The 10,074-nt window shown below is 41.9% G+C and overlaps 1 protein-coding gene across 5 annotated transcripts in view; it reads right to left on the minus strand.

Moving 5' to 3' along the window:
• The window catches only part of LOC135544404 (retinoic acid receptor RXR-alpha-A-like), a 156,863-nt gene extending 149,884 nt beyond the window's left edge, over nt 1-6,979 (minus strand). For all 5 annotated transcript variants that reach the window (XM_064971981.1, XM_064971983.1, XM_064971982.1 and 2 more), the window contains exon 1: nt 6,724-6,979. In XM_064971981.1, coding sequence (XP_064828053.1) covers nt 6,724-6,751 — 28 coding nt within the window. In that variant the 5' untranslated portion in view covers nt 6,752-6,979. The remainder of the gene's footprint in view (nt 1-6,723) is intronic.
• Between the last annotated feature and the right edge of the window lie 3,095 nt (nt 6,980-10,074).

Here is a 10,074-nt window from a genome sequence, read left to right on the forward strand (position 1 = left end):
CCATGCAATCAAAAGCCAAACCCAGAACAAGAACAAATACTGTCTTGCGCTGCTTCCTTTTGATGTCATCTCTCAGCTGTGAGTAAACATCAGAAACACAACACCAGAGAAATAGCAAATGATGTGCTATGTAAAGTGCAGGGCTTAAATATAAACTCTAGTGTGTGTGTGTGTTTGGTGTCTGCTTGACAAAAACAGTGGATAAGCAACCTTTGGGTCTGCCCATGCACTGTGCCCTTCCATCGCCCCACCCCTCCGCCCAAAACATTGTACCAATTCCTTCCACCTCTCTGCTTCCTGTCTGAGGCTGAACATCATTGCACCTTCCCCTAACCTGTGCAGAGTGGCTAACAGACGTGCTGCTCTGCTACTGTGGCCTTCTGGCCTGCAGCACACTGATCATCAAAGGACTCAGTGGTTGGCGCCTGTTAAGGGGACAGATGCAGTAGCACGCTGCAGGCTGGAGGTGGGGAAGGTCCCAACACATCTTTGTCTTAGAAACATCTGATAGGATACCTGATAGGAAACCTGTGATGATAAATTCACCTTTCTACTTCTGTCTGTTTCTGTGGGTTTTGTGTGTGTGTGTGTGTGTGTGTGTGTGTGTGTGTGTGTGTGTGTGTGTGTGTGTGTGTGTGTGTGTGTGTGTGTGTGTGTGTTTGTGTGTGTTTCTGTGTGTGTGTGTGTGTGTGTGTGTGTGTGTGTGTGTGTGTGTGTGTGTGTGTGTGTGTGTGTGTGTGTGTGTGTGTGTGTGTGTGTGTGAGCATCCATGTAAAGGCCAAGTCACTTTCACTCTCTGGTGAGAGCAAAGACTTCAAACGCTTCATCAAAGCTTGTTATCATTTTAAATTGACTCATAATAGCTCAAACGGTATTTGTCAGATATACACTGTAGATAAACACTTAAAAACAACATATTCTTATTTTAACCAAGCTATAATAGGGCTGCATTACCATTGCTGAAATAACATAGACAAATACTAGTTTTAAAATAGCTTATAATTAAATGTTTTTTTATGAGAAATCACTCGTTTTGTTTTTGATCAGTGTTCCTCGGTAGACTTAAAGGTCTTTAATGTGAAATGACTTTTTTTTAAATGTACAGATCATAAAGGAGCATTAAAAAAATCTGAAATCAACAGTGATGTTATTGGGAATAACCATATCAGCTCTCATGACTAATTCACAACTTATTTTTTGACTGAACTTACAAGCAATTTACCTGTATTAGAGCACTGTGAAAGAAGCTTTTTACAGAGTACATGGACTTACAAGCAATTTACCTGTATTAGAGCACTGTGAAAGAAGCTTTTTTACAGGGTACAATTCAACTAAGTTAAATAGTTGGCCAGGGACGACGACTCTGTTCTTTTGAGTCCTTGATGGCTGTTTAACAATAATACTCAAGTGCATGGATCATCAACTAGATTCTTCTTTGAGCGAATGTTTGGGGGGCTGGAACATCATTACAAATCATTTGCAGACTGCAAATTGACCACAAGAATCCCAAACAGATATAATATTTGACTAAAACATAATCATGACAAACCTTGCTTATATTTGTATACGATCACGTGTCTCTCTATTATGCGTGGTAACATATTTCCACAATTCTCTTATTTCCTGGTGTTCTTACCGTTTTTTTTTATGTCCAAAAAAATACATGCATTTTTTTGAAAGAACAAAACCTACACCCAATATTCCCCAGGCTCGAATTTGTGAAACCCTGCCCCTCTCTCTCTCTCTCTCTCTCTCTCTCTCTCTCTCTCTCTCTCTCTCTCTCTCTCTCTCTCTCTCTCTCTCTCTCTCTCTCTCTCTCTCTCTCTCTCTCTCTCTCTCTCTCTCTCTCTCTCTCTCTCTCTCTCTCTCTCTCTCTCTCTCTCTCTCTCTCTCTCTCTCTCTCTCTCTCTCTCTCTCTCTCTCTCAGTATGAAGCAGTGGGTTCTCTGGCTAGGAGGGCAGAGCGACCTTCCTCTCTGTGTGAATTATGAGTGTGATCTGTTCAAATCCCCACAGAGACTGTTTCCGCTTCAAACGAGCGGCTGTACGCATCCTGAATAATCTCAGTCCCACAGAACTGAACCGACACATTCTCACACTCACTCAGCAGCAAATCAAACAGGAATAATCTTTAGGAATAAATTGCCAGCTGATGTAGAGGAAAGCAAATTTTGAAAACGGTCAATGCGAAACAAATGTTGAGCAGTGCAGCAGGAACGAAGCGGTCTTAGAATGGTGAAAGCTGAAAAAAGCTGGTGAAAAATATTGAATGCCCAAAGCAAAATTCCTCCAATGATAAAGCAAGCAGGAGGTAGAGGTCAAGGTTTGAGGTTCAAAGTTCAGCGCAGCCCTTGTCGATAAAGCTCTCCTGCTACCTACACGGCTCAAAACACAAATAATGAATGAGCGTTTGAGCGATTGCCATCTCTGTTTAAAGCCCCACCAGCAGCAGTTTGTGATAAGTATTGTTATGGGAGCAGAAACAAGCTAGGACTGGTGTGATACAGCATATGATCATCAGCATTGATGTGCACAGCTTCTCAGAGCACAACATTCATGCTTAACGTACAGCAGCGCCGATATTCTATGAAAAGTGGCAGTCTAGACTTCAAGGCACTTAACTTTCAGTAAAAAAACATTTACAAATTAATTTGCAGCTGTGCTCATAATTATATTTCTATTTTTTTCTCTCTCTTGTACATTTGGTTCTGATGCCAGCAGGGAGGGAGGTAGCTGGAGGGGGGAGGGGGACACATTTCCTTTGATTTGAAGGAGTAGTGAGGCTTGGGGTTGTGTGGGGGAGAGAGTGTCAGGGAGAAAGAGCGAGAGCTGTCACTTTAAGCCATTAACTTTCGCTATAAACCTCCTCCAATAAAAATGACAGCTGCAGCCCCCTCTCAAAAGGATAGCAAAACTGGACGGTTGTAAAAGCCAAACTGGGCCAAGGCGCTTCCCTCCTCCCAACAGACACACACCCACTCCTGGTATTACCTTTGTTACTGAATTACTGCCAGGAGAGGAATGCAGCCTGCCCCCACCACCCTGTCTCCCACCCTCTGCCTCCACCCCCCCCCAACCATGAATCTCACTTTCTCATCAACGACCATGAACTTCACTGGTGGGAAGACGAGGGGGGGGGGGTGTTACCTTCTGTTCCTGAAATAGGCTACCCCCTCAAACAAACACAACTACAATAAAGTGAATATCCTTGACTTGTAGAGGTACTAGGAATAACAAAAACAACTTCAGTAACAGGTGGTGGGACACACTTAGAAGAGCAGCTCATCGATAAGGCCCATACCAGACATCTTTGCATACTACTAGGATTCTTTAGATTTAGAGGGAATAAAGCCAGGGTTGAGTGTAACACCAAGGCCAACGCCATGCTGGCATCCACCAACAGGTCTCTGTCCAATCTGGTCCCATCAAATAGAAAAATGAATAGTTAACCGATCCCTTAAGAGCAGGGATCATCAGCTAGAATCAGCCTCGGGCCAATGTTTTCTTGAGCGGATGGTCAGGGGGCCGGAACATAATTACAAATAATTTGTAGTCTGCAAATTGACCGCAAGAGGCTCTAAAAACTTGGGGGGGGGGGGGGGATAAAATCCCCCACGGCAGCCAGTTTGGAAACCCTGCCAAAGAGTTCATCTATATTTTTCTCACCATCATTGTCATGCGACAAGCAATACTTCTTATTTACATCCAGTTAGTTCCACGAAATCAACAATACAACACAAACCCATTTGAAGCTACAGACAATCTCCTGACCTCAACTGTGTCCCCACTCCGTTGAAACAGTGTCACAAAACTCATGTTACATAGTACACATTAGGATATATGAGGTCAGTTATCCTCAGTTATCTCTAGTCCTAGATAACATAGTACATCTCAGGTATTATAGGATCTGCTCTATGGAGCAGACAGGCTATTTAAGGCAGTATCCCTTTCTCTGTTTTATAACACACAAAGCTAAATACAACCCTTTCTCCCAAAATCAAGCCTTCGCTGGCAAAAGACACTCTACACTTCAAAACATGGTTTCTTGGCTCATTGTGATAGCCACGCTCAAATTCCTATGACAAAATGAAGACATTGTCGGTTTTCAATGTCACCGCTCCATTCTTCACAGCTTTAAGTGAGGAGGGAGAAGAAAATGAAAAAAAACAGGCTCTGGCGGCTAGCTAGCACCCTAGAGAACATACCGTGCCAAAAGCAGGAGGTAATCATCACAGCCAACAATCAATCCGTAACTGTAAAATACTCTAGCTGTCATTTCAAACAGTGGCATGTTTTGAATCCCTAATGCAGCACAACTCTAGATAATTACATAGAGCGAACAGCTAATCAATACATTCCAGGGCTTATCAGAGTTAGTGGTGTCCTTGAAGTGCGCAATTAACAATCAGAGCGTGAGAGTGAGTTTGGGGAAAGTTTGTATTTAAATCATGAGTTAAGGGCCGACCAATCAAGAACTGATGAAGAATTGCCTGCTGATACAGCATGTTGAAACAGTGCAGAGTGATAAAAACCTCGGCTGTACTGAACAAGCATAGAGAGATGCTGATTAATAAAACACTTCAACTATTACACTGCTATTACCGTTTACAACACACACAGGCTCCATGCTATGCTGGGTCTGTAAATATTTTGGGGGAAATCCCTAATTGATTTTAATATGGAGACACGGAAACTACAGTAGGCCTGTAAATGCAACCTGTCATGTCTATGTGAAAGTTGGCATGGTGATATGTGAGATGCGTGTCTGATAAGTCCTATAAAGGCCCGTGTGGTCACAGTGTCAGTGATCAGGTGTGTAATTAGATAGAGATATCCCAGACGTCCCTGTGCCTCTCATCTGTGCATATTGGCGGTGGCGGGCAGGCGGGCTGATGATGTGTCAAGGTGTAACATGAGGCGCCCCTGACCCGCAGACACAAAAACATGGCTGCCTACAGCTCTGAGCTATGTCTCTGCTACATGGGACAAGTTGTGCTCTATACAGTTCACCAGACATACAGTAGCTGAGTATTAGTGATTTATACCGTAAGAGTGTGTGTGTGTGTGTGTGTGTGTGTGTGTGTGTGTGTGTGTGTGTGTATGTTTAAGGGACTTAAAATACATTTAAGGGACTTAAAATACCTATAAATCCACATTTTAAGTTGATATAATATAAGTTCTAAGTTGTTTTCTCATACAGTTTAGGACAAAAAGATACTAGGCCTAGACTATATATGGCTAATTACTACTACATGAAAATAATGCTAATTAAAATCATAGTAATCATCATTTTCATCATCATAATTGAGTGCTGTAATGAAAACGGGTACAATGCTGAAGCAATACAATCAATTAACATAATTCTGAACTGCAATAGAAAACGGGTTATGTGAAAAACAACTTAACAACGAATGACCAAAAATGGTCTTTCATACACATGCTCTTAACATGTTGTAGCCATAAGACGGATAATAGAATAAAAACAATATTGTATACATTTCAATAGTGTACATTTTCCATTTCCATCATTACTTAATTGCATTAAAAGAGTCAACTTTTTTATCGAATAAAATAAATCAAATTGGACTTGTTATTGATAAGCAATAAGTGCAAAATGGCTTTTAATTTCCGCAACAACATGAGTCTGAACCCCAAATCATTCCAACGCCCAGTATCAACTTTCTGAGTTGTCTCTCGTGCTCGAGTTGAACCCTCACCCTCTTATCGTTCGAACCCCTACTCATACAACGACTTCAAAACATTGGGTGGAAACAAAAATACAAGCCGGGCCAATAAATTGGCTTGCGACGAATACATGGGATATATTCAATTGTGCAAGGTTACATTGTCTAGCATGCTTGCCTCTTCAAATAAATACCTCTAGTAAACGTCGGCCTATTGCCTACATTTGTATTCTCTGGCTGGTATTTACTCAAGGAGTGTGCAGTCCATTTTGAACACTTTCAGTGGCAGGCTATTGTAGCCGATTGTATCGACTCCATTGCGCGTAGACTAATGTACCTACTGTAAAAACGGTATACTGGTAGTCTACCATGAACAACAGTTCGCTACCAAAGGTAGGCTATGGAGGTTTTTACGTATATAATAAACTATTTCTCAAGTGCATATGCAATGCAATGCAATGCAGCCAGGTTTGTTTCTCTGCCCGGTAAATATAGATTTTCAAATAGCCTACCATACAATTTTGCATTATAGCATCCTTAGATTAAATTAAATTAGCTGGAAGTGCCATAAAAATGCTAATCGACAATAGTTTGCAGAATACTCAGATATTAAATCTACTGAAAGAGAGAGTAGGCTATAATTTTCCTGAATGAGATGTCACCCTAATCAATCGAATGTCATCAGCTCTGATAGGAGTGTGGTACACGGGAGAGTAGCAGCCGCTTATCTTTAACAAGCCAACAAACTCAAGTTTCTCTCTTTTCAGTGAAAAATAAGCTACGGTGAGAAAATGTTTTGATATTTACACACAAGAAGTCTACGTGTCTTTCCATATATTGCGCATAACGTAACCTAAACATTATTATAATTTTACATGAATGCAATTAGGCTAGCCTACTCATTTCTGACGCTTCAAAACGCAGTGCATACATGACACCATTGCTCGTCAGCACTGCGTGAGTCTAAACGTTGTAACATTGTAATCTCAAATACCCATATTGCAATAATATATATTTTTTTTAATTGATGAAAAACTTACCCAATGACATGAAAGGTTTGGTTTCCATGTCTTGGTGGGTTAGCTCATGCCAGCTGACACGACCGTGTGTGAGTTTTCAGACGGGGATCGAGGGCGTTATACTAAAAGGCTGGAAAGATGGCTCCAGGGCAGTAAAAGTGACAGTCTTTCAAAAGCGATGTTCGATAGAGTAAAAATGCACCTATAGTTTCTAGTTCTGTTAGCTCACTCCTTGCGCTCCCTCTCTTGGGTTAGGTTTAGAACTCAACTACTGGATCCTCACTGCAATAGGGACCCACGTAAGGGGGACTCGCACCAACGCAAGAAAACCGCAACGACACACGAGAAAGGGGGAGTGTAAAAATAGTCCCTTGTAGGACTTTTAGTTTCGAAGCCAACGTGTGAAACGTATTAAATTAAGTATGCCTAACCTCATATAGCTGTCAGTTTAGCATCGGTCCATAAAAAAACAGAATTGCTAGCCGGTATGAAACCAAGCTCTCCAAGATACGTATTTACTAACAACTTGGCATCTCAAAATAACTTTGAATTGAGTCAAGGGGAGGGTAATTGAAGTGGCAATTTTCGTACTCCTGTAGTGTCTTAATAGATGGGTTGAAGCTAGCATTCCTCAAGTGGATTAGCACATTTGCCTTGCATACACCTATTGTAGGTCAAATCAAAGCAGTGGCACGGCCGTTAACATCCATAATAGGCCCATTGAAAATGAGTACATTTGTCATATTTGAAGAATAGAGACTCTCAAAGGGAGGGACTACAACTAAAGATGAAGTAATACATAGAATGACAGGGCTTGAAGAAATGGTCAAATGGGGTTACATTAAGTGTTATTTTTCTACAACCTACTCTGACTGTCTTTCCACATCCACTTGCATCAACAGCGTTCATGAGCCATCCGCATGGCATGTAAAAATCTATGTATTTATTGCAGATGCATAAAGGTTTAGGCCCGGAGCGACCTATACAGCAGCATGATTTACATAACTTCCATTGCATTAGAGCACAGAGAAGTAGGTCATTTGTTCGTCATTGTTCGTCATTGTTCCCCAGCTATGCTGTTTTTGACAGCATCCTATCCCTCACCACATATGCTGCACACGTGGAATAACCATGTATTTTTATACATTTCACAAGAGTGAAAAATACATTTTCACTTGAGATGACATTTCACCCAGAGAATTGTTGGAGGCAGTTTGGGCAGCAGAATACTATAGCAGAGCAGCACTCTGTTGTCCCCCCTTCAAGTCCCTCCTGCCCAATATAGGAAAGGAACATTGTATCTGTATGAAGTCCTGAAGCCACCCTCTAGGCCTGTGTGGAGAGGGCTCCTCATCTCATTGAGTATTGAAGGTGTTCACCACATTTGTACTGAGGCGAGATACATAATTAATGCAGTGCATGGCACTTTAAAGATCAAAGCCAGTTGTGCAATTAACCAAAAGCAAGTGTGACTGAGCACCAATTCAAGGTGTGTGTGTTTGTGTGTGTGTGTGTGTGTGGGTGGGTGTGTTTGTGTGTGTTTATATATGTATGTGTGTGTGTGTGTGTGTGTGTGTGTGTGTGTGTGTGTGTGTGTGTGTGTGTGTGTGTGTGTGTGTGTGTGTGTGTGCCTGAATGTGTGAGACAAGAAGGGAGTAATGGGAGAGTTCATGCATACCATGTTACACTTTCTATAGACTGAAGTGTTTTTTGTTTCTTTTGCTTGAACAATGTGTAATGTACAGTATATACAGAGCATTCTGAAAGTATTTAGACCCCTTAACTTTGTCCACATTTTGTTACGTTACAGCCTTATTCTAAAATTGATTAAATCGTTTTTTCACCTCATCAATCAACACACAAAACCCCATAATGACAAAGCAAAAGCAGGTTTTTAGAAATGTTTGCTAATGTGTTACAATTAAAAATAAAAAAACTTAAATATCACATTAACATAAGTATTCAGTCCCCTTACTCAGTACTTTGTTGAAGCACCTTTGGCAGAAATTCAAGCTCTGTCAGGTTGGATGGGGAGCGTTGCTTCTCAACTATTTTCAGGTCTCTCCAGAGATGTTCGATCGGGTTCATGTCCGGGCTCTGGCTAGGCCACTCAAGGACATTCAGAGACTTGTCACAATGCCACTCCTGCGTTGTCTTGGCTGTGTTCTTAGGGTCGTTGTCCTGTTGGAAGGTGAACCTTCACCCCAGTCTGAGGTCCTGAGCTCTCTGGAGCAAGTTTTCATCAAGGATCTGTCTGTACTTTGCGTTGTTCATCTTTCCCTCGAGCCTGACTAGTCTCCCAGTCCCTGCCGCTGAAAAACATTACCACAGCATGATGCTGCCACCACCATGCTTCACTGTAGGGATGGTGCCAGGTTTCCTCTGTACGTGACGCTTGGCATTCAGGCCGAAGAGTTCATTCTTGGTTTCATCAGACCAGAGAATCTTGTTTCTCATGGTCTGTGAGTCTTTAGGTGCCTTTTGGCAAACTCCAAGCGGGCTGTCATGTGCCTTTTACTGAAGAGTGACTTCCGTCTGGTCACTCTACCATAAAGGCCTGATTGGTTAAGTGCTGCAGAGATGGTTGTCCTTCTACAAGATTCTCCCATCTCCACGGAGGAACTCTAGAGCTCTGGCAGAGTGACCATCGGGTTCTTGGACACCTCCCTGACCAAGGCCCTTTTCCCCTGATTGCTCAGTTTGGCCGGGCGGTCAGCTCTTGGAAGAGTCTTGGTGGTTCCAAAGTTTTTCTATTTAAGAATGATGGAGGCCACTGTGTTCTTGGGGAACTTCAATGCTGTGCCTCGGAGCTCTACGGACAATTCCTTTGATCCCATGGCTTGCACCATCAGCTATAAAGACAGGTGTGTGCCTTTCCAAATCATGTCCAATCAATTGAATTTACCACAGGTGTATGCCAATAAAGTTGCAGAAACATCTCAAGGATGATCGATGGAAACAGGATGCACCTGAGCTCAACTTCGAGTATCATATCATAGGGTTTGAATACTTCTGTAAATAAGGAATTTCTGTTTTTGTCATTATGGGGTATTGCATGTAAATTGCTGAGGATTTAAAAACAAAACCAATTTTAGAATAAAGTTGTAACGTAACTTAATGTGGAAAAAGTCAAGGGGTCTGAATACTTTCTGAAGGCACTGTATGTGTCTTTGTAGCTATAGCTGTGTATTCCCTTCAGATGTAGTTCTGGTTTAGACTTTTAGCGGCTTCAGAGTTAGGATTGGTGAGCCACATCTATTTAAACCCACACAAAGTGGTTTTGGTGTCCCCCATCCCCCATAGTTTTTTAACATGGCATTGTGGGAGGTCAAATACTTGTGAACTTGTTGGGAGTAGATTCTCTCCAGGCTC

Source organism: Oncorhynchus masou, chromosome 8 (genome assembly GCF_036934945.1).
Source record: "Oncorhynchus masou masou isolate Uvic2021 chromosome 8, UVic_Omas_1.1, whole genome shotgun sequence".
Taxonomy (NCBI): domain Eukaryota; kingdom Metazoa; phylum Chordata; class Actinopteri; order Salmoniformes; family Salmonidae; genus Oncorhynchus; species Oncorhynchus masou.